The following is a 26272-nucleotide window of genomic DNA, read 5'->3' on the forward strand; positions in this document are numbered from 1 at the left end:
TGGACTGTCTGGGCACCCGGGCCCTTCTGACTCAAATGAGGAAGTTCTCCCTCACTGAGCTGCAGCTGACCCTCCTTCCTATTTCCAGTGCTATAACTGAAACTATAATGTACCCCATCTTGTGGCTAAACTTGGATAGTAGACTTTCCCTATGACAAACAATGAACCTCTTCTCATACAAAGCAGTAATAAATACGTACATTATGACACATACACAATAGCAGTAGACGAGGGGTACAACATTACATTATACATAAATATACACTACAACATATGGTCCCGGGCTGAGCAAGAATTGCAAGGACATATTTCAAGGGGTGGGGGCATTCACAATCTAGGTCACCCCTTAAAGATGCATACGTCCAAATCCCGTTTTGCGGGAGATGCAGACGTAAATCCCGACAAAGTTACTGTACGGGTGCTGGGACACAATGTGAAAGCACCCTAATGGCATAACAGGATGAAGGATATTTGAACAGGTGCTGCCACCAATCTCAAATGGGAATTTATTTTCTGATTACCCATGTCACACACAGTTGTGCTCAAAAGTTTACATACCCAGACAGAAAACACAGTAGTTTGACAATAAAGGGCTTCACCCAACCACTAACCATGAGTGGAGAAAAAGTTTTGGTGTTATCATTCTTATTTTCTGAAAAAAGGCCAAGAAAGCACAAATTCTGCCGGGGTATGTAAAATTTTGAGCACAACTGTATAAGGTGCTCAGATAACATGCTCATATAAGGCGTTATCCCAGCATGCTCGTGTGCTATCAGAATGGCTTTGAAAAATATGTTCGAGTCCCTGCGTCTGCATGTCTCATGGCAGCCGCAACACATGCCGGGATTGGGCTGTTTGTTAGAAAATCTCTGCATGTGTTGCGACTGTGGAACTGGAGCACCTGCTAGGGCCATGGGGATACTTGGTATCAGGCTGGTTCTTAAAGGGGATGTGCCACGGCAGCAGTGACCCGGTCCGTAGCCCTGGGCATCCAATAGAAGAGTCAATTACATAAAAAATTGTAAATGTTCGTGACGCCACTTGTGGTACAAGGCAATAAAGCTGCTAGTCGACGCTGCTTCAGAGTCCACTGGGGGGGCTGATGGTGATGCAGCAGAGTTGGTACAGCTCTCCTCAGGCAGAGCTTTAGTCACAGGGCACTTAGGTTGATGAAGATGAAGATGTTGATAGTAGATGTGGTGCAGGGGGGGGGGGTGCAGTAAATAAGTGTGAGGACACAGCAGGGTGCAGTTTCCAATGCTTTACTCACAGTTCTTAGTTGCCTCAGCCAGGGTGCTGTGTCCTCCGGATTTGTGGTCCAGCCAGCTCTCAAGCAACTTGGGTGCACTTTCCAGAACCCGCTTTCTATGTTCCTTGCCTTTCTGTTTCTCTGCACTGGCTTCGCCTCTCTTGCTCTGTGCCTGCCACACAGTGTCCCAAGCCAGCAGCCATATATCTTGTCGGGCGGTGAGCTCTAGACCCCCTGGAACCTATCCGGCTGCCTTTTCAGCGAATGTGTGCAGATGTGGCTGTGCTTCTTGCAAATGCCACAGCCTCTGGTTATCCAGCTGAGTCCTTAGTTTCTCCACTAGAATGGGGCCGGTCCCCTGACTGCAACCTGGTCCCTCCACCTGACTATGGTCAGCGTGAATACGAACCCCACGGGTGGACTTCTCACTACCCGTGCCTCTAGGACCCCTTCCTTCTCTTCTTTCTTTAGCATCACTTTCCTTCAGTTCCCTCTCTCTTAGGGAACTCCTTTCTGTCTGTCTTGATCTTTATGTGTCCTCTCACTCTCACATCTGCTTTCCTCTCTTTCTCCCTGCAGACTCCCTGACTCCACCCACACCCTCTACCTATATATCCCCTCTAGACTGGGATGAGGCTATCCTCCGTAAGGGTACGCCCAGGTGCCCTGACTGAAGTGTCTCATGTTGGATGCTGTTGTGGGGTTCTGTGCAGTGCCCCCTCCTTACCTGAGAGTGGAATACCACACCTCTGGCTGAGATGCAGTACTCTGTGGCGATTGGACCCCAGGGGCGCACAGAAGAAGTGTGGGACATGCAGCTGCGGGGACTCGAACATATTATTTGAGCACACCAAAGTTACTCGGTTAGCACATGAGCATACACAGACAACACCTTATCCCAGCATGTTCACTCATCAGTAATAACAACATAACATTAATTTAGGCACACTAGTGAGATCGTGAGGGAAGCCATGTCTTGGCAATAGCATACTTAGCATAATAGGGAATTGCTATAGGAAAGGTATGCCATTAATGAGTAATACCAGAGTCTGGAAGAACACTGCCCACATATTGTCAGTATAACTGTCTTGCAAATTTATGGATATCTTGAACACTCAAAGATTGTTAAAAGGAATGTTGAAAGGAATGACAATCCTCAGTTGCTTCCTCCCCACTCCACCATAGAAGTACAAGTCTGACCAAGCATAGACTGACTGGGTGTTCAGTAATCTCATGCTCCTTGTTGGTCGAAAGTGAATGAGTCATACAAAACTGAACTACTCTTTCAATCAATTTTAAGATAAACAGTAAAGCTAAGAATTTTTTGTGATTTTTTTTTCCTATGTCACTATCTACTACAAAAATTTGTAAATCTTGAAATTTTATCTCTAGTCACTGAGTCTCAGAAAAGATTGGTGCTTCCTGACTTGTACACATCATTTTTCGGCAATCATCTCATTATTATCAGAGGCAGAATCATAGCAATGGATAACAAAAGAGCAGACATTCATAATTGGTGGTGATTATAGATTACTTCTTCATCCTCTCTGCATAATGACCTCTGCGCAGGTCACAGAGCATGCCTAGAAAAAAATCCCATAGACGTTAATGAACATCTGCAGTCTACAGGTTCACCAACCTTTTATTAAACTCTTCCAATTGGCTCCTAATGAGCTTAACTGGCCAGTTCAAAACATGGATCGGTGAAGTAAGAGACGCTCTTACTCCAACAATCAGGTCCTATTCCAGTTTTTAGATTCAATGTAAATCTAAGAGAAAATGTCTCATTTTGTTGCATACACCCCGATTACCTACATTTTGACACTTTAGAAGTAGCACGGATACAATATACGTACAATATATTATTATTCCATATGACTTTGTGAAGTTGTAACAGAGCGCTTGTCTGAATCATTGGAAGCTATGTGCGCTATGTGCATGAAGTAGGCCGTGCATCAAGTTACTGCCATTTAGGAAGCACTTCTGAATGCTGCGTTAGCTTCTGCATAACATCACTTTTCTGTATGTCTGTGAATTGGCTTCCATGTCTGTTTTCTTCACAGGCCATCTCAGCTCAGGTAATGGATTACCTGTATGACAGCTGGAGGAAGTATGAAACTGAGTGCCAGCAGAATATGTCCATGGAGCCCCCTCCAACAGGTGAACTCCATGATGTCTTTATCATATATGCTTTCCAAATGTAGGCTCATAACTATGTATTCAATCAGTAACAGATGACAACATAAACTACACCATGTTCCAAATTATTATGCAAATTACATTTTTCGCAGATTTTCCTAGATGGTCGGTGCAAATGACAGTCAGTCTAATAAAAGTAATCACCGTTAGAGTATACATCGAATTTTATTGAAGAAACCTCCCAATGATAACAGTATAATCTCCAAAATGAATAAAAACTCAAAATGCACTGTCCCAAATTATTAGGCACAGTAGAATTTCTAAACATTTGATATGTTTTAAAGAACTAAAAATGCTCATTTGTGGAATTTACAGCATTAGGAGGTCACATTCACTAAACAAAAAAGCTATTTAACTCCAAAACATCCTAACAGGCCAAGTTACATGTTAACCTAGGACCCCTTCTTTGATATCACCTTCACAATTCTTGCATCCATTGAACTTGTGAGTTTTTGGAGAGTTTCTGCTTGTATTTCTTTGCATGAAGTCAGAATAGCCTCCCAGAGCTGCTGTTTTGATGTGAACTGCCTCCCACCCTCATAGTTCTTTTGCTTGATGATACTCCAAAGGTTCTCTATATAGGTCAGGGGAAGATGGTGGCCACACCATGAGATTATCTCCTTTTATGTCCATAGCAGCCAATGACTCAGAGGTATTATTTGCAGCATGAGATGGTGATTTGTCATGCATGAAGATGATTTTGCTCCTGAAGGCACGTTTCTGCTTTTTATACCATGGAAGAAAGTTGTCAGTCAGAAACTCTATATACTTTGCAGAGGTCATTTTCACACCTTCGGGGACCTTAAAGCGCCCTATCAGCTGTTTCCCCACGATTCTGGCCCAAAACATGACTTCTCCACCTCATTGCTGACATCACAGCCTTGTTAGGACATGGTGGCTATCCACCAACCATCCACTACTCCATCCATCTGGAACATCCAGGGTTGCTCGACACTCATCAGTAAGCAAGACAATTTGAAAATTAGTCTTCATGTATGTCTGAGTCCACTGCAACCATTTCTGCTTGTGAACCCTGGTTAGGGGTGGCCAAATAGTAGGTTTATGCACAACAGCAAGCCTTTGAAGGATCTTACATCTCCAGAGGCACCAGCAGCTTCAAATATCTGTTTGCTGCTTCATAATAGTATTTTGGCAGCTGCTGTCTTAATCCAATTAAGTTGTCTGGCAGATACCTTCTTCATTATGCCTTTATCTGCATGAAGTCTGTCTGTGCTTTCTTTCAGTCACAAATCTTTTCACAGTATGAAGATCACTCTTAACTTTTCGTGAAATATCTAATGTTTTCATACCTTGTCCAAGGCATTGCACTATTTAATGCTTTTCAGCAGCAGAGAGATCCTTTTTATTTCCCATATTGCTTGAAACCTGTGGCCTGCTTAATAATGTGGAACATAATTTTTAAGTAGTTTTCCTTTAATTAGAATCACCTGGAAAACTAATTATCACATGTTTAATATTGATTTCAGTGATCCACTGAGCCCTGAGACACAATACCATCCACGAGTTTATTTGAAAAACAAAACGTTTAAATCTTTATGACACTTAAATCCAATTTGCATAATAATTTGGAACACAGTGTAAAAAATTAATCTTCATGTTATTCTTGACTAGTCCAAGATATCTAACCAAATTGGCCTTTCTTGGTTGTGTAGCTGTATCTGCAGGTTTTAATGTAAGGCCTTGTTCACAAGACCGTATTTTCAGTCCGAGTGCTGTCCATGAGTAGAACAGACCAATGTTACTCACTGTGCCATTGTAGATGAGTGATTTTTTCTCAATGTGTAAAAAGATTATATCGTGCACTAGATTCTTCCATATGTTGGATAAAAATCATCCATTCAAGTCTATAGCTGCACAAAAAAATGTATACCATACAGAGCCACAGAAAGGAATCTGTGGCAATACTGTAACATAAGAAACTGTACATGATCTTATGAAATTATTAAATTATTAAATTAAAAAAATGGATTGCACACAAATGACAAGTGAGAAAAAAAAATTGGCCATTTTTTTATGGATAAAGCCAAACTTTTTTTTATAGCTCATGTAAACCTACCCTTCCAGGAATAAAATCAGTCCTCCAACTTGACTATCAGCTTCTATAGGTAGACATTTGGAAACTTGTTCAGAAGAGTCTAGGACTGACGTCACATAAATGCAACAAAGTGGTCAATTGGGATTCTCCTTCCTTGGCTAAGAAAATAATAGCCCTGCAAGAATAAGATTATGGTCCAACATCATTATAGCAAATAAAAGGACAATGTGTTGTCTTTACATCAAGGTTCCCCCATCAAGTTCAACTCTAAGTTGTTTTTTCTTGAAATCTTCACAAAAAATTGATTTATTTTTACTGTAATTCGTTAGGATTGGTCTGCAACAGGACATTTGATAAGTTCTCCTGCTGGCCAGATACGCAACCTAATACCACTGTCAATGTCTCATGTCCCTGGTTCCTGCCTTGGTACAAGAAAGGTAAGACATCTTCAGTAAGTGTTATTAGCAATAAATGAGTCCTGCAGTAACAATATTGTCCCCTCTCAGTGCAGCATGGCTCAGTGTACAAACACTGCGGACCAGATGGGCAATGGGCAGCCACGGTGCATGGCCATCTTTTACGCGATGCCCGGGAATGTCAACTTGACCAAGCAGATGTGGAGGACCAGGTACAATTATATAGAGTTCCCCACAAACATCGATTGCTGATGTTTTATAAGTTCCACAGAACCACTATTGTCGATTCGAGTTCCTGTCACTTGTGAGGTGGTGTTATACTATTTGCATCTCTCATTTCTAATAGGAATTGACTCTATGAGACTCATTGTTCCTCTAGCTGGTAGTTCTTTGAATGTGTGGTGGGCTTTTTTGCCATGACATTCCCCCACCCATTTTCACTCATTGACTTTAGGTTGGGTCCTGAGCTTGCCAAAAATCTAAGTTGTTTAAGTTGTTGTAACCGACTTTGTTATGTAAGAAAATGTAGACATAAGCTAGCAAATCATTTTGGAACCAGAATTGTGGTTCTACTGATGTTTCATTGGCTTGCAGAATGTTTCTTTAAGTAGGTATCAAGATAGTACTGATTAGGGGACCAGCATTCTAACAATCTCAATATTCAAAACCTCCCACTGTTTCGCTGGCCCCAAGACTTTTCTCATGTTGCACCAATTCAATGGAATGCGCTTCTCAACTTACTACCATCATTCACAGTGTCTCAAATATACTTTTAGTGCACAATTCTTTTTTTAGGCAGGCTTACCACCCAATCTACATTTCTCAGAACATATACAGATACTGGCTAGGTGAAAGTCTGATGCATCTTTATATATATTTCCATAAAATAAATTTTAAATAAAGAATTAATTAATATAAACATGCACACTTCTACCATTTGAATTATTAATTAGTTTGTTGTATAGAAAGTCTAAATCTGGTTGTACATGGAACCATCTGCAAGGTGCTGGTAATTATGTTGGCGATATATTTATTTTATTATTATTACTCACTTTTATAGCACCATTATTTCCACAGCACTTTACAGACATTATCGGCACTGTCCCCATTGGGTCCCACAATCTAGATTGCCTATCAGTATGTCTTTGGAGTGTGGGAGGAAACGGGAGAACCTGGAGGAAACCCACGCAATCACGGGGAGAACATACAAACTCCTTGTAGATGTTGTCCTTGGTGGTATTTAACCCCAAGACCTCAGTTCTGCAAAGCAACAGTGCTAACCACTGAGCCACCGTGCTGCCCTCTGTCTAACCAAACACAATGGATCAGCTTCACTGATCATCAGAAGCAGATAACAGAACATTATGTGCATGGGTTTTTAACCTCAATGAGTGGTCAAATAGACAAATGTCCCTAAATTCCAACTACGGTATAAAGTAATGTATATCACAAAAGTAATGTATCTTTTATGATTAGTTGGTGATATAACATATGCAGAACTCCAGGTTACTTTTAATGATAGGGGTACGGATAATGTATTGACAGTCCACATATGAAGATTAAACTTCAAATACAACTGCAATAATACAAGCTAATACGGAGGATGTTCATTTCTGTCGGATTATGTTATTGGGTGATTGATGTCAGTAACTTAGGTTGTATAATGGGAAATTACTTTAATAGGTAATGTGATCTGAGCTATGTCAGAGTGATTCAGTAAACACTGATGGTTGATGCTGAAGCTCCATGATGATGGAAAATGTACATGGTGATTTTTTTCCTTCATTTTTGAGGAAAGGGTGCATTTTGTTATCGATAATAGATCTGTTATTCTTAATTTACAGGAAAAATTTGCCAAGACCTATGAAAGCTTTAAGATCATGTACACTGTAGGGTATTCTATGTCGGTGGGGTCCCTCATACTGGCACTTGCTATTCTTGTGGGATTCAGGTACGTTGATGTTAAGATGGAAACTATTGCCCGCTCCTAACCTATTTGTTTGAAAATTATATACAAAACCAATTATATCCCCAATCTCCTGTCATCTGTGGGGTTTTCCCTAAATATGGCCTTAATACCTGGTTAATTTAGGTGGATTTTTGCCAATTTTGACAGTCGAGTTTACAGACTGACCAATGGTCCTTTAACATCTCTCAGTGGAAACAAGCATCTGACAGGATATATGTCAGCACTATTGAAATAACATGCATATTGCATTAATCTGAACAGGCATATAGAGAAGTCTGGACTAATAGCCAGAACTTGTGCATGTGCATGAGCAATTTAAGGGTATGTGCACACGTCCGGATTTTTAGCGTTTTTTTTTGCGGAATTTCGCTATTAAAACGCTATAATTCCGCATCAAAAAAGCTAAAAATATGCATCCTATCATTTAGAATGCATTCCGGATTTTTTGTTCATATGGATGCGTTTTTTTCCGCAAAAAAAACGCATTCCGCAAAAAAAATAGACATGCTCATTCTTTTTTTTTGCGGATTTATAAGCCAAAATGACTTTCAGGAAAAAAAAAAAAAAGGAAAATTCCGCAAAAAATCCGCGCAAAAACCGCGAAAAATCCGTGCGGAAAAAAACGCGATTTTCTGCCAGAATTCTCCGGATTTTGTCAGGAAAATAACCTGACGTGTGCACATACCCTCAAGGAGGCCAGTGACCATAGACATGAGATATTTATTGGTAAATCCAATCCGTTTGGGTGGGATCTGCAAGCAGTTTATTGTTGTTACGCAACCATAGATACTACCTTGTTAGAGCTGCCAACAGGTATCTAATATACAATGGGTAAAAATAAGTATTTGATACACTGACGATTTTGCAAGTTTTGCCACCTACAAAGAATAGAAAGATCTGTAATTTTTATCGTGGGTACACCTCAACTGTGAAAGGCAGAATCTAAATATAAAAAACAGAAAATCACATTGTATGAATTTTACATAGTTAATTTGCATTTTATTGCATGAAATAAGTATTTGATACAATAGAAAAACAGAACTTAATATTTGGTACAGAAACCTTTGTTTGCAGTTACAGAGGTCAGACGTTTCCTGTAGTTCTTGACCAATTTTGCACGCATTGCAGCAGAGATTTTAGCCCAGTCCTCCATACAGATCTTCTCCAGATCTTTCAGGCTTTGTGGCTGTCGCTGGGCAACAAAAGTTTTCTATTGGGTTCAATACTGGAGACTACAGTAGCTAAGCCACACAATGACCTTGAAATTCTTCTTATGGAGAGACCCTTAGTTGCTCTGGCTGTGTTTTCCGGGTCATTGTCATGCTGGAAGCCCTAGTCACGATCCATTTTCAGTCCTTTTACTGGGAGAAGGAGGTTGTTGGCCAAAATCTTGCGACACATGACCCCATCCATACTTCTTTCAATACAGTGCAGTCGTCCTGTCCCCTTTGTAGATAAGCACCCCCAAAGTACCATGTTTCACGGTTTGGATGGTGTTATTGGGGGTTGCACTCATTCTTCTTCTTCCTGCAAACACAGTGAGTGTTTTATATTGAAGTTATATTGTGGTCTCATGATCTCATCTAACCATATGACCTTCTCCCATGCCTCCTCTGGATCGTCCAAATAGTCATTGGTGAACTTCAAATGGACCTGGACATGTGCTGGCGTGAGCAGAGTGACCTTGCCTTCTCTGCAGGATATTAATCCAGGACAGCCTAGTGTGTTACTAAAGGCAATGTTTGAGACTGTGGTCCAAGCTCTCTTCATCTCAATGACCAGGTCATCCCATGTAGTTCTGGGTTGATTTCTGACCTTTATTAGAACTATCCTTACCCTGTGAGGCTAAATCTTGCATGGATCCCAAGGCTGAGAAAAATTGACAGTCATCTTGTGTTTCTTCCATTTTCTAATAAATGTAGGCCCCTTGAAAAATAGTGAGGAAAGAATGGTTGTAGATGACGAGGAAAAAGCTAACATATTAAACACCTTCTTCTCCACGGTATTCACGGTGGAAAATAAAATGCTAGGTGAAATCCCAAGAAACAATGAAAACCCTATATTAAGGGTCACCAATCTAACCCAAGAAGAGGTGCGAAACCGGCTAAATAAGATTAAAATAGATAAATCTCCGGGTCCGGATGGCATACACCCACGAGTACTAAGAGAACTAAGTAATGTAATAGATAAACCATTATTTCTTATTTTTAGGGACTCTATAGCGACAGGGTCTGTTCCGCAGGATTGGCGCATAGCAAATGTGGTGCCAATATTCAAAAAGGGCTCTAAAAGTGAACCTGGAAATTATAGGCCAGTAAGTCTAACCTCTATTGTTGGTAAAATATTTGAAGGGTTTCTGAGGGATGTTATTCTGGATTATCTCAATGAGAATAGCTGTTTAACTCCATATCAGCATGGGTTTATGAGAAATCGCTCCTGTCAAACCAATCTAATCAGTTTTTATGAAGAGGTAAACTATAGGCTGGACCACGGTGAGTCATTGGACGTGGTATATCTCGATTTTTCCAAAGCGTTTGATACCGTGCCGCACAAGAGGTTGGTACACAAAATGAGAATGCTTGGTCTGGGGGAAAATGTGTGTAAATGGGTTAGTAACTGGCTTAGTGATAGAAAGCAGAGGGTGGTTATAAATGGTATAGTCTCTAACTGGGTCGCTGTGACCAGTGGGGTACCGCAGGGGTCAGTATTGGGACCTGTTCTCTTCAACATATTCATTAATGATCTGGTAGAAGGTTTACACAGTAAAATATCGATATTTGCAGATGATACAAAACTATGTAAAGCAGTTAATACAAGAGAAGATAGTATTCTGCTACAGATGGATCTGGATAAGTTGGAAACTTGGGCTGAAAGGTGGCAGATGAGGTTTAACAATGATAAATGTAAGGTTATACACATGGGAAGAAGGAATCAATATCACCATTACACACTGAACGGGAAACCACTGGGTAAATCTGACAGGGAGAAGGACTTGGGGATCCTAGTTAATGATAAACTTACCTGGAGCAGCCAGTGCCAGGCAGCAGCTGCCAAGGCAAACAGGATCATGGGGTGCATTAAAAGAGGTCTGGATACACATGATGAGAGCATTATACTGCCTCTGTACAAATCCCTAGTTAGACCGCACATGGAGTACTGTGTCCAGTTTTGGGCACCGGTGCTCAGGAAGGATATAATGGAACTAGAGAGAGTACAAAGGAGGGCAACAAAATTAATAAAGGGGATGGGAGAACTACAATACCCAGATAGATTAGCGAAATTAGGATTATTTAGTCTAGAAAAAAGACGACTGAGGGGCGATCTAATAACCATGTATAAGTATATAAGGGGACAATACAAATATCTCGCTGAGGATCTGTTTATACCAAGGAAGGTGACGGGCACAAGGGGGCATTCTTTGCGTCTGGAGGAGAGAAGGTTTTTCCACCAACATAGAAGAGGATTCTTTACTGTTAGGGCAGTGAGAATCTGGAATTGCTTGCCTGAGGAGGTGGTGATGGCGAACTCAGTCGAGGGGTTCAAGAGAGGCCTGGATGTCTTCCTGGAGCAGAACAATATTGTATCATACAATTAGGTTCTGTAGAAGGACATAGATCTGGGGATTTATTATGATGGAATATAGGCTGAACTGGATGGACAAATGTCTTTTTTCGGCCTTACTAACTATGTTACTATGTTACTATGTTGTCCCAACAGTTGTTGCCTTCTCACCAAGCTGCTTGTCTACTGTCCTGTAGCCCATCCCAGCATTGTGCAGGTCTACAATTTTGTACTTGGTGTCCTTAGACAGTTCTTTGGAGTATGATTGATTGAGTGTGGGCTCAGGCATTTTTTTATATACGGTAGTTAACAAGTTCAAACAGGTGCAATTAATACAGGTAATGAGTGCAGAGTATGAGGGCTTGTTAAAGAAAAACTTACATGTCTGTGAGAGCCAGAATTCTTGCTGGTTGGTGGGTAATCAAATACATATTTCATGCAATAAAATGTAATTTAATTATTTAAATATCATACAATGTGATTTTTTTTCACATTCTGTCTCTCACAGTTGAAGTGCTCCTACGATAAAAATTACAGACCTCTACATTCTTTCTAGGTGGGAAAACCTGCAAAATCTGCAGTGTATCAAAGTCTTATTTTCCCCACTGTATATACAGTACCTGCCTAAAACCTGCTAAAATGGCCAAATAGATTTGAAAAAAAGCTATGGCAAAGGAAGAATAAGTGATATGATACAAATGCTCGATAAAAAAGAGATTTACATGGCTGATACAGCCATACAAAGATATTCATACATAAGCTCATACCTCCCATTACTACCCCCTCTTACCGCTCCCTATCTAATATGAACTACCACAATCCTTCCAACGTAAGACCCGTGCCCTTGACGCCCACCCCCCTGCTCCCTCTCTCTGGAGCATTCTGGAATGCCCGCTCAATCTTCAATAAGCTTCATGTGATTCATGACCTTTTTCTCTCTTGCAATCTTGCCTTCCTCGGCCTCACAGAAACATGGAAACATGGCTGACACCCTTGGACACCGCCTTCCCGCTGCGCTCTGTTACGGTGGCCTCCATTTCACCCACACTCCTGGCCCCGGCAACAGACACGATGGAGGAGTGGGTCTTCTTCTTTCTTCTAACTGCACCTTTAACCCAATCCCACCTCTACCCACCCTTATTCTCCCCTCTTTTGAAGTCCATTCTGTCCACATACACTCTCCCTCCAACTTCCAAGTGGCCGTCATATACCGACCTCCGGGCCTGGCCACTGCCTTTATTGATCAATTCTCCACCTGGCTTCTTCACTTTCTTTCCACTGACATTCCCACTATCATCATGGGTGACTTCAACATCCACACTGATACCCTTCAGTCAACAGCCTGCAAACTCCTGTCCCTTACTTCATCCTTTGGACTTACTCAGTGGTCCTCCACAGCCACCCACACAGATGGAAATGCATTAGACCTGGTCTTCACCCATCTCTGCTCTCTATCTAACTTCACCACCTCCCCTCTCCATCTATCCAACCACCATCTACTCACTTTTTCATCCTTGTCCACCTCACCTGTCACCCATGTCAGCAACATGCACACCCCCGCAGAAACCTTGCATAATTAGACACCCACACGCTCTCTGACTCTACCACTGGCATCCATTTCCTCACTCCATGACACAGATGGTGCCACTGCTTTCTACAATGCCACTCTGCCATCAGCTATTGACGCGGTCACCCCTCTCGTTCATGGCAGAGTGCGACGCATCAACAGACAACCCTGGCACAATAGCACCACTAAAAAGCTCCAGCAAGTGTACAGGGTTGTAGAGCAACGTTGGAAGAAAATAAATTTGCAAGACGACTTCACTGAATTCAAACAGGCAACATTCGCTTTCAAATTTGCCCTCACCTCTGCTAAACAGGCCTGCTTCACAACCCTTGTATCTTCCCTATCCTATAACCCCAAACAGTTATTCCAAACTTTTAACTCCCTCCTCCGCCAACCACTGTCCCCTCCAACCTCCCTCATCTCTGCTGAGGACTTTGCAACACACTTTAAAAATAAGTTCTTAAAAAATATGTCTTCATTGTTCAACCACTACAACCTCTTTGTATATCAGACTAATGCCCAAACCCCATAACTTCCCTATCCAACATCACTGAAGGGGAGCTTAATTGTCTCCTCTCCAAATCGCACCTCACCACCTGTGCGCTCGACCCCATCCCTCCTCTTCCCCAACCTCACCACCACTCTTATCCCATCCCTAACCCACCTCTTCAACCTATCGCAAACTTCTGGTACCTTCCATTCTGCTTTTAAACATGCCACAATCATGCCTATCCCTAAAAAGCCAACCCTCGACCCAACCGCTATATCCAGCTATCGCCCAATATCGCTGCTCCCATTCGCTTCCAAACTCCTGGAGCAGCACGTTTACGCTGAACTTTCCTCCCACCTCTCATCTAAGGCTACTTTCACACTAGCGTCGGAATCTCCCCGTCGCAGTGCGTCGGGCAGAGATTCCGAAGCTAGCGTTTAAGGCACTGCACAACGGGTGCAGCGGATGCATTTCTCCGGTGCATCCGCTGCCCCATTGTGAGGTGCGGGGAGGTGGGGGCGGAGTTCCGGCCGCGCATGCGCGGTCGGAAAAAGCGGTCCGTCAGGAGCAAAAAACGTTACATGTAACGTTTTTTGCTCCCGGCGGTCGGCCACAACACGGCGCAACCGTCGCACGACGGTTGCGACGTGTGGCAAAGCGTCGCAATGCGTCGCTAATGTTAACCTATGGGGCAAAAACGCATCCTGCAAACAACTTTGCAGGATGCATTTTTTGCCATAAACGACGCATTGCGACGTCTGGCAAAAAACGCCAGTGTGAAAGTAGCCTAACTTGCTCAGTGACAATCTACAATCTGGTTTCCGCCCCATCACTCAACTGAGACAGCCCTGACCAAAATTACTAACGACCTACTTACAGCCAAAGCTAACTGACAATACTCTATACTCCTCCTCCTAGACCTGTCCTCTGCTTTCAGCACAGTTGACCACTGCCTCCTACTACAGATCCTCTCCTCCTTTGGCCTCAAAGACCTCGCCCTATCCTGGATCTCCTCGTACCTTTCCAACCACATATTCAGCATCTCCCACTCCCAAACTTCCTCCTCATCCCATGCTCTCTCTGTTGGAGTCCCCCAAGGCTCTGTTCTAGGACCCCTACTCTTCTCAATTTATACACTTGGCCTGGGACAACTCATAAAGTCCCATGGATTCCAGTACCACCTTTATGCTGATGACACTCAGATCTACCTCCCAGGCCCAGACGTCACCTCTCTGCTGTCCAGAATCCCGGAGTGTCTATCAGCCATATCCTCCCTTCTTCTCCTCTCGCTTCCTCAAACTCAGTGTGGACAAATCTGAACTTATCATCTTTGCTCCATCTCACAGATCTGCCTTACCTGAGCTATCTATCGCAATTAAAGACATCACGTTTTCCCCATACCGGAAGTCCGCTATCTCGGAGTAACCCTTGATTCTGCCCTGTCCTTCAAACCACACATCCAAGCTCTTTCCACCTCCTGTCGCCTCCAGCTCAAAAATATCTCCAGAATCCATCCTTTCCTCCACCCTCAATCTACTAAAATGTTTGTGCATGCCCTCATCATCTGCTGCCTTGACTACTGCAACATCCTTTTCTGTGGCCTCCCTGCTAACACTCTCGCACATCTCCAGTCCATCCTTAACTCTGGTGCCCGACTAAGTCATCTCTCTCCTCGCTACTCTTCCGCTTCTCCCCTCTGCAAATTACTTCACTGGCTCCCAGTCCCTCAGCGTATCCAGTTCAAATTACTAATACTGACCTACAAGACCATCTATAACCTGTCTCCTTCATACGTCTCTGAACTAATCTTCCGATATCTTCCCTCATGTAATCTCCAGTCCTCCCAAGACCTCCTTCTCTCCTCCACACTTATTCGCTCCTCACCCAACCGCCTCCAGGACTTCTCTCGAATATCCCCCACCCTCTGGAATTCTTTGCCCCAACACGTTAGACTATTAACCACATTCGGATCCTTCAGATGGAACCTGAAAACCCACCTCTTCAGGAAAGCATACAGCCTGCACTGACCCCGCTGCCTCCTCACCACTATCGGGGCTACCGCCTCACCAACACCGGAGCTGCTGAAACCCCCCCAACTACTGTCTCCTTCCCCACCATCCTGTAGAATGTAAGCCCGCAAGGGCAGGGTCCTCTCCCCTCTGTATAAGTCTGTGATTGTAAGTTTGTTTACTGAAACGGATATCAGTAATTTGTATGTTACCCCTTCTCCTGTACAGCACCATGGAATGAGTGTTGCTATATAAATAAATAATAATAGTAATAATAAGTGATATTTTATCAGATGTTATCAATCTTTGTTTGATCTATCAATAATGTTCTTGATGATAAGCAATAAACACATTGGTGGAATCTTCCCATAAATATTCAACCACTACTATAACAGCTAAGACCAGTGCTGGAGACAGCTATGGATTGATTGTTGACCAGTAATCTTACCATTGAATGATTCCACAGTTCTTATGTCTGATATCACATTTCCTTTCTTGCAGTAAACTCCATTGTATGAGGAATTACATTCATATCAACCTGTTCATCTCATTCATTCTGAAGGGAGTGTCTGTGCTAGTGATTGACGCCATGCTGAAAACTCGCTACAGCGAGAAGATTGAGGAGGAGTACCTACATGTCTGGCTTAGTAGTGAGGTGAGAGGTTATATGCTTGCATGAAGTCATTCTGTAAATACATATTGAGAAATAAAAAAGAGCCTCTGTTGTTAACCTCGGTTGATGTTATTGTGTTTTAGAATTGGAATCTGTATACCTTTATGATCCATGTAATTTGTCATGTATAATCTTCAATGGTCCATCTCATTAAGTGTTGTTTTTTCAGGTGTGTGTTCTATGCATGGTTTTCATAAATAGAACACATACCCATTATCATTTATGGAGAAGTTCACATGTCCGTGTCCTTTTTTTGCCCATAAGTCTACAAAAAAATCATGGAAACATGCCATTTTGACCTGATTCATTGATTAAAATGAGCCATATAAGTCTGTGGGTCCATCCATGTTCTGTCCGTTTTATGCTTTGTAATGGAAAGGAGATGCTAAGCAAGTCTATCTCAGTTGCATGAGAACAAGAGAACAAAGCTGGATCGAGAACATTCTTTATCACATGTGCAATATTAAAAACATCCTTTTAAAAAATATATTTAGTTAAAGAATCTCATTAAAGACTTGGTCTGACACCTAAAATTTCCTTTCAAAATATCTATTTTTATACTCTTACCACTTTTGTAATTAGTTTTATTATAAAATACCCTACACTTCTCCCTACCCTGTTAATCCCTTAATTTTATTTCACTTCATGTGATTTTTTTATTTAAGAGGATTCTCAAACAAGGTGTTATCAGATAGCTGGTGCTGCACTCACACACAGTCTATGAAACCGCCTGGAGCAGGATGTCATCAGGGTGAGGCACTGTGGTCACTTGCCACATGTTCTTTCATTGGCATGGATTAAGGACATCTTCAGATGGCAGCGATCAAAGAAACTGTAGTAAGTGACCACAACATCACCCTATGATAACATCCGATTTCAGCGGGCATGTGATAGATGCTGCAGAGAAGTGAATGCAGCCCCTGCCTCCAGATTATGCCTCATTTGAGAATCCTCTGAAAAGAAACGTCACCAGAAGTGATGTAAAAAAGCACATTTTGGAATTAGCAGGGTACGGAGAAGTGTTGGGTGTTTTATCATTAGGCAAACTTCAAAGAAATGCTTAGTATTTAAAAATAGACATTTATTAAGGTCATTCTAGATATCAGAACACCCCTTTGATGAACAGAGGATAAACTTTAAATATTATCTACTTTCTGGTTTAATAAATGACCTCTAATCAGAGATGGATCAAGTCATGGGAGATGATTGTAGTGATTCCCATCCACGATGGTACCATATCAGACAGGAAGTGTAGATGATGATAAACCTCCCACACATGAGTAATTCAACAGCTTAGGAAGCTGCCTCCAAAATTAAAAATGCAGTCACCTGCCTTCCACATGAGCAAGCACTTATTACTTTTAGCATCTATATGTACTCTGGTCATCCATATAACATTTTTACTTTCTACCCTTTTTACCCACAAATTCCCAGGCTGGTTGTCGAGCTGCTTCTGTTCTCATGCAATATGGAATTATTGCTAACTACTGCTGGCTGTTGGTGGAAGGGATATACCTACACAACCTTCTGGTCTTATCTGTGTTTTCAGAGAGAAGCTACTTTGCTCTGTATGTTTGCATCGGATGGGGTGAGTAAGGAAGCCATGCAGACCTATTGATTTGTCCTACAAGACTACAAAGCTACTAGTATCAAAAATGTAGTGGTGAAGTACCCTTCCTATGTAGTATCTAGATGCCATACAGAAGGCAACATTGCCACTCTCTGAGAAGTTGTAGTTGGAGCGCCCCCAGACGCAGGGTCGCGGGTTACTCGGTACCGGTCCTCTGCTGGCTCAGTTCTGGGGATGTCACGGTGGCTGGACCCGGTCCGTGACCCTGCTAAGGGGCGCCCAATGAAAGGTGATACGAGTCTGTCAAGGGTTTGTGACGCCACCTGTGGTGTTCGGTCAGGGTGACCGACGCTGCTTGGGGTCCACTGGGGTGATGTGATGGCAGCTAGATGGTATACCTTCCCACAGGTGAAGTAGGTCCCCAGGGTTTCCCAGTAAGATGGATGGTGATGGTGTGAGGTGCAGACAATAACGAGGACACAGGGTTGCAGTCTCTTTACCTCTTTACTGAAGACTTCAGGATCCGCAATCCAGAGCACAGTTAACAGGGCTGTCTGAGACTGGCCGGTCCGAAGGCACATCCAGAGTTCCCTTTGCAGGTGGAAATCGTTGCCTACTTCTAGCGCCTGTGTGTTGTAGTGCTTCCCTGCTGAGCATTCGGGATAGTCCTCACAACTTCTATTCTCGTTCATTCTAATTCGTTCCAGTTCTTTCTAATTTTCTGTCCCCCAGTATGTTATGGCTAGGACGCACCCGTTTGACGGGTAGGCTCGGAGCTCTTCCGGGACCCTAGAGATGCCCCTCTCCACGCGTTGCCCCCTATGTCTGCTTAGGTGATGTAAGGTAGACAGCCAACCTATGATTAACGGTCCTGCGGTATTTGAAGTAAGGCATAAAGTCAGTCACTTCCTCGGTGTTCCGGGCACCGGCTACGCGCCTCAGTAGGATGTTGCCGTTCTCCGGGCACTACTCCTACTGGCTCTCCTTTGTGCTTGATCTCGTTTCTCACTGTCCACAATATCCTTCGCTTCATGTCTCTTTCTTAGGATACCACCGTGGGTAGTGCAGGCGCGGTTCTGTAACGTTCTGTTCTTGTCGCTAGGTACCTGCCAGGTTCCCATGCCTGACAGGGACCCCCCTGAATCTTCTCCCTGCAACACCCCCTGCGACGGGATGTTGCCTGAATCCAACCCAGTCAGCTTCTCACTAACTTCCTATCCAACCCCTAGTTTTACCAGTGTGAGGAGTGGCCTAATAAATAAAACCTTTTTCTCCCCCTAGTGGCCGGAGTGTGAAGTGTAATGTGTGCTGGTGATACCTGGTCAGAAGAACTCCTTTAGTGCCATCAGACGTACCATCACTCCCCTTAGTGGCAGAGCAACGTTACTGCAACGACCAGGTCTCTGGGGCGCTGCATAGTCACTACTGGTAATGGTGGGTGGAGAGGTCTACCAGCTTGGCTGGATTATCCAGCTGCCATCACATGGGTGATCACATGGATTGCCATCCCAGATCCTATCGTGAAAATAACCAAACCTAAATAAGAGTGCAGCAGATATATAGCAAAAAAAAATATATAGACAATCACAATAAAATCTCTGCGAGATTCTTGATGAGCTTCTTGTTTCTATACTGCGTGGACAGACTTCATGGTTCTGCAGTGTCCTTCACCACCACATTTTGGAGCATGAATATGGGCATCCATTCAGTATGAATGAGGTTAAATATTTTGAATAAAACATAGCTTGACCAAGTAGCATAGGTTTTTTATGGCCTTCCCTTTATGCAAAGGTATACTGTCATGACTGGAAATGCTGCCATAAGGCTATGTTCCTACGATGAGTTTTTGGTCAGTTTTTAATGTTTCAGATTTTCTGCAGCATTTCTGCACTAATGAGGTAAATTAGGTAACGCATTTTTTTCATTCGTGTTTTATTACATTTTTTACATGTGCTTTTATTATGTTTTTAATGCTGTGTTTTTTTGTCTCTTTTTGACATGTCAGGTTTTACATAAAGCTACTTTTTTATACTTCCTGGTATTTTGATTTGATAAAACTTTATTGATAGCGTCATGTGCAGGTTACACATGATTTCTACCTGTGGAATTTTAGCATGTCCGCATCTAATGCAATTTTATGGGAAAAACCTGCAACATAAAACTCAGTATGTTGTGTGTTTAAAATACACACCGCAGGTGAGTTTACGCTGCATGAAAAAAATAACACAGTGGGCACAAGATGTCTATAAATCCCCTCCACTTTACTAGAACTGTAACAAACTGCGTTTTTGGCACAGCAAAAATTCCCAGTACAAAAACTCAGCAAAATCTAATCGTGGGAACTAAACCTAAGGCTGGTTTCACATTTGCGTTTAAATCCGCAGCGTTTAAAATGCATCCGCAAGTGGTGAAAAAAACGCATGTAAACGCGTACAAACGCTGCGTTTTTTAGACTCATGTGTTGTCGCATGCGGTTAAAAAAATGCCGCGTTTGTACGCGTTTACATGTGTTTTTGCCTGCGTTTGCCTTTTTGGTACGCATGATGGGAAATTTCACAAGCTGGTTTTTGTTCATTCTGCTTCACAAAAATCGGAATAAAAAAAAGCAATCAAAAATGTCACGTGCCCGAAAATGTTACCAATAAAAATGTCAACTCGTCCCACAAAAAACAAGACCTCACATGACTCTGTGGACCAAAATATGGAAATACTGTAGCTCTCAAAATGTGGTAACGCAAAAAATATTTTTTGGACTAAAAAGCTGTTATGGCTGGCAATCAGGCAACACAGCGTGCAGTAATCAGCGCACATACAGAGATCTGGCAATAACCAAAAACAATAGGACGAGCTCTGAGACGTGGAATCTCTGTAGACTGCAGTACCTGATCTATCCTCACACAACTATAAGCAGCAGTGGATTGCGCCTATCACTACCTATGCAACTCGGCACTGCCTGAGGAGCTGACTAGCCTGAAGATAGAAATACAAGCCTGACTTACCTCAGAGAAATACCCCAAAGGAATAGGCAGCCCCCCACATATAATGACTGTTAGCAAGATGAAAAGACAAACGTAGGAATGAAATAGATTCAGCAAAGTGAGGCCCGATATTCTAGACAGAGCGAGGATAGCAAAGAGAACTATGCAGTCTACAAAAAACCCTAAAACGAAAACCACGCAAAGGGGCAAAAAGACCCACCGTGCCGAACTAACAGCACGGCGGTGCACCCCTTTGCTTCTCAGAGCTTCCAGCAAAAGTTAATAGCAAGCTGGACAGAAAAAACAGAAAACAAACTAGAAGCACTTATCTAGCAGAGCAGCAGGCCCAAGGAAAGATGCAGTAGCTCAGATCCAACACTGGAACATTGACAAGGAGCAAGGAAGACAGACTCAGGTGGAGCTAAATAGCAAGGCAGCCAACGAGCTCACCAAAACACCTGAGGGAGGAAGCCCAGAGACTGCAATACCACTTGTGACCACAGAAGTGAACTCAGCCACAGAATTCACAACAGTACCCCCCCCTTGAGGAGGGGTCACCGAACCCTCACCAGAACCCCCAGGCCGACCAGGATGAGCCACATGACAGGCACGAACAAGATCTGGGGCATGGACATCAGAGGCAAAAACCCAGGAATTATCTTCCTGAGCATAACCCCTCCATTTGACCAGATACTGGAGTTTCCGTCTAGAGACACGAGAATCCAAAATCTTCTCCACAATATACTCCAATTCCCCCTCCACCAAAACAGGGGCAGGAGGCTCCACAGATGGAACCATAGGTGCCACGTATCTCCTCAACAACGACCTATGGAATACATTATGTATGGAAAAGGAGTCTGGGAGGGTCAGACGAAAAGACACCGGATTGAGAATCTCAGAAATCCTATACGGACCAATAAAACGAGGTTTAAATTTAGGAGAGGAAACCTTCATAGGAATATGACGAGAAGATAACCAAACCAGATCCCCAACACGAAGTCGGGGTCCCACACGGCGTCTGCGATTAGCGAAAAGCTGAGCCTTCTCCTGGGACAAGGTCAAATTGTCCACTACCTGAGTCCAGATCTGCTGCAACCTGTCCACCACAGAATCCACACCAGGACAGTCCGAAGACTCAACCTGTCCTGAAGAGAAACGAGGATGGAACCCAGAATTGCAGAAAAATGGAGAGACCAAGGTAGCCGAGCTGGCCCGATTATTAAGGGCGAACTCAGCCAACGGCAAAAATGACACCCAATCATCCTGGTCAGCGGAAACAAAACATCTCAGATATGTTTCCAAGGTCTGATTGGTTCGTTCGGTCTGGCCATTAGTCTGAGGATGGAAGGCCGAGGAGAAAGATAGGTCAATGCCCATCCTACCACAAAAGGCTCGCCAGAACCTCGAGACAAACTGGGAACCTCTGTCAGAAACAATATTCTCAGGAATGCCATGTAAACGAACCACATGCTGGAAGAACAAAGGCACCAAATCAGAGGAGGAAGGCAATTTAACCAAGGGCACCAGATGGACCATTTTAGAAAAGCGATCACAGACCACCCAAATGACCGACATTTTTTGAGAAACGGGAAGGTCAGAAATGAAATCCATCGAAATATGTGTCCAAGGCCTCTTCGGGACCGGCAAGGGCAAAAGCAACCCACTGGCACGTGAACAGCAGGGCTTAGCCCTAGCACAAATTCCACAGGACTGCACAAAAGCACGCACATCCCGTGACAGAGATGGCCACCAGAAGGATCTAGCAACCAACTCCCTGGTACCAAAGATTCCTGGATGACCGGCCAGCACCGAACAATGAAGTTCAGAGATAACTTTACTAGTCCACCTATCAGGGACGAACAGTTTCTCGGCCGGACAACGATCAGGTTTATTAGGCTGAAATTTCTGCAACACTCTCCGCAAATCAGGGGAGATGGCAGACACAATGACTCCTTCCTTGAGGATACTCGCCGGCTCAGATAACCCCGGAGAGTCGGGCACAAAACTCCTAGACAGAGCATCCGCCTTCACATTTTTAGAGCCCGGAAGGTATGAAATCACAAAATCAAAACGAGCAAAAAATAACGACCAACGGGCCTGTCTAGGATTCAAGCGCTTGGCAGACTCAAGATAAGTAAGGTTCTTATGATCAGTCAATACCACCACGCGATGCTTAGCACCCTCAAGCCAATGACGCCACTCCTCGAATGCCCACTTCATGGCCAGCAACTCTCGGTTGCCCACATCATAATTACGCTCAGCAGCAGAAAATTTCCTGGAAAAGAAAGCACATGGTTTGAACACTGAGCAACCAGAACCTCTCTGTGACAAAACCGCCCCTGCACCAATCTCAGAAGCATCAACCTCGACCTGGAACGGAAGAGAAACATCAGGTTGACACAACACAGGGGCACAGCAAAAACGATGCTTCAACTCCTGAAAAGCTTCCACGGCAGCAGAAGACCAATTAACCAAATCAGCACCCTTCTTGGTCAAATCGGTCAATGGTCTGGCAATGCTAGAAAAATTACAGATGAAGCGACGATAAAAATTAGCAAAGCCCAGGAATTTCTGCAGACTTTTTAGAGATGTCGACTGAGTCCAATCCTGGATGGCCTGAACCTTAACCGGATCCATCTCGATAGTAGAAGGGGAAAAGATGAACCCCAAAAATGAAACTTTCTGCACACCGAAGAGACACTTTGATCCCTTCACGAACAAGGAATTAGCACGCAGTACCTGGAAAACCATTCTGACTTGCTTCACATGAGACTCCCAATCATCTGAGAAGATCAAAATGTCATCCAAGTAAACAATCAAGAATTTATCCAGATACTCACGGAAAATGTCATGCATAAAAGACTGAAAAACAGATGGAGCATTGGCAAGTCCGAACGGCATCACCAGATACTCAAAATGACCCTCGGGCGTATTAAATGCCGTTTTCCATTCATCTCCCTGCCTGATTCTCACCAGATTATACGCACCACGAAGATCAATCTTAGTAAACCAACTAGCCCCCTTAATCCGAGCAAACAAGTCAGAAATCAATGGCAAGGGATACTGAAACTTAACAGTGATCTTATTAAGAAGGCGGTAATCAATACACGGTCTTAGCGAACCATCCTTCTTGGCTACAAAAAAGAACCCTGCTCCCAATGGTGACGACGATGGGCGAATATGTCCCTTCTCCAGGGACTCCTTCACATAACTGCGCATAGCGGTGTGTTCAGGTACGGACAAATTAAATAAACGACCCTTAGGGAATTTACTACCAGGAATCAAATCGATAGCACAATCACAATTCCTATGCGGAGGTAGGGCATCAGACTTGGACTCTTCAAATACATCCTGAAAGTCCGACAAGAACTCTGGGATGTCAGAAGGAATGGATGACGAAATAGACAAAAATGGAACATCACCATGTACTCCCTGACAACCCCAGCTGGTTACCGACATAGAGTTCCAATCCAATACTGGATTATGGGTTTGTAGCCATGGCAACCCCAACACGACCACATCATGCAAATTATGCAGTACCAGAAAGCGAATAACTTCCTGATGTGCAGGAGCCATGCACATGGTCAGCTGGGCCCAGTACTGAGGCTTATTCTTGGCCAAAGGTGTAGCATCAATTCCTCTCAACGGAATAGGACACCGCAAAGGCTCCAAGAAAAATCCACAACGTTTAGCATAATCCAAATCCATCAGATTCAGGGCAGCGCCTGAATCCACAAACGCCATGACAGAATACGATGACAAAGAGCACATTAAGGTAATGGACAAAAGGAATTTGGACTGTACAGTACCAATAACAGCAGAGCTATCGAACCGCCTAGTGCGTTTAGGACAATTAGAAATAGCATGAGTAGAATCACCACAATAGAAACACAGTCTGTTCAGACGTCTGTGTTCTTGCCGTTCTACTTTAGTCATAGTCCTGTCGCACTGCATAGGCTCAGGTTTACTCTCAGACAATACTGCCAGATGGTGCACAGATTTACGCTCGCGCAAGCGACGACCGATCTGAATGGCCAAGGACATAGACTCATTCAAACCAGCAGGCATAGGAAATCCCACCATTACATCCTTAAGAGCTTCAGAGAGACCCTTTCTGAACAAAGCCGCTAGTGCAGATTCATTCCACAGAGTGAGTACTGACCACTTCCTAAATTTCTGACAATATACTTCTACATCATCCTGACCCTGGCATAAAGCCAGCAGATTTTTCTCAGCCTGATCCACTGAATTAGGCTCATCGTAAAGCAATCCCAGCGCCTGGAAAAATGCATCAACATTACTCAATGCAGAATCTCCTGGTGCAAGAGAAAACGCCCAGTCCTGTGGGTCGCCGCGCAAAAAAGAAATAATAATCAAAACCTGTTGAATAGGATTACCAGAAGAATGAGGTTTCAAGGCCAAAAATAGCTTACAATTATTTCTGAAGCTCAGGAACTTAGTTCTGTCACCAAAAAACAAATCAGGAATCGGAATTCTTGGTTCTAGCATCGATTTCTGATCAATAGTATCTTGAATCTTTTGTACATTTACAACGAGATTATCCATTGAGGAGCACAGAGCCTGAATATCCATGTCCACAGCTGTGTCCTGAAGCACTCTAATGTCTAGGGGAAAAAAAAGACTGAAGACAGAGCTAAGAAAAAAAAATGATGTCAGGATTTCTTTTTTCCCTCTATTGGGAATCATTGGTGTGGCTCCTTGTACTGTTATGGCTGGCAATCAGGCAACACAGCGTGCAGTAATCAGCGCACATACAGAGATCTGGCAATAACCAAAAACAATAGGACGAGCTCTGAGACGTGGAATCTCTGTAGACTGCAGTACCTGATCTATCCTCACACAACTATAAGCAGCAGTGGATTGCGCCTATCACTACCTATGCAACTCGGCACTGCCTGAGGAGCTGACTAGCCTGAAGATAGAAATACAAGCCTGACTTACCTCAGAGAAATACCCCAAAGGAATAGGCAGCCCCCCACATATAATGACTGTTAGCAAGATGAAAAGACAAACGTAGGAATGAAATAGATTCAGCAAAGTGAGGCCCGATATTCTAGACAGAGCGAGGATAGCAAAGAGAACTATGCAGTCTAAAAAAAACCCTAAAACGAAAACCACGCAAAGGGGCAAAAAGACCCACCGTGCCGAACTAACAGCACGGCGGTGCACCCCTTTGCTTCTCAGAGCTTCCAGCAAAAGTTAATAGCAAGCTGGACAGAAAAAACAGAAAACAAACTAGAAGCACTTATCTAGCAGAGCAGCAGGCCCAAGGAAAGATGCAGTAGCTCAGATCCAACACTGGAACATTGACAAGGAGCAAGGAAGACAGACTCAGGTGGAGCTAAATAGCAAGGCAGCCAACGAGCTCACCAAAACACCTGAGGGAGGAAGCCCAGAGACTGCAATACCACTTGTGACCACAGAAGTGAACTCAGCCACAGAATTCACAACAAAAAGCGTCTTTCAGTGTGTGACAGCTGCCAATCATAAAAATCCACTAGAAAACCGCTTATA

At 43.3% G+C, this 26272-nt stretch overlaps 1 protein-coding gene across 1 annotated transcript in view; it reads left to right on the plus strand.

The window, feature by feature from the left end:
* GCGR (glucagon receptor) overlaps positions 1-26272 on the plus strand; it is a 177195-nt gene that overhangs the window by 115088 nt on the left and 35835 nt on the right. The window contains exons 3-8 of the mRNA XM_069755776.1: positions 3313-3409; positions 5834-5941; positions 6011-6132; positions 7765-7871; positions 16018-16171; positions 17624-17777. Of these exons, the coding sequence (XP_069611877.1) occupies positions 3313-3409; positions 5834-5941; positions 6011-6132; positions 7765-7871; positions 16018-16171; positions 17624-17777 (742 nt within the window). The remainder of the gene's footprint in view (positions 1-3312; positions 3410-5833; positions 5942-6010; positions 6133-7764; positions 7872-16017; positions 16172-17623; positions 17778-26272) is intronic.

Source organism: Ranitomeya imitator, chromosome 2 (assembly GCF_032444005.1).
Source record: "Ranitomeya imitator isolate aRanImi1 chromosome 2, aRanImi1.pri, whole genome shotgun sequence".
Lineage (NCBI taxonomy): Eukaryota > Metazoa > Chordata > Amphibia > Anura > Dendrobatidae > Ranitomeya > Ranitomeya imitator.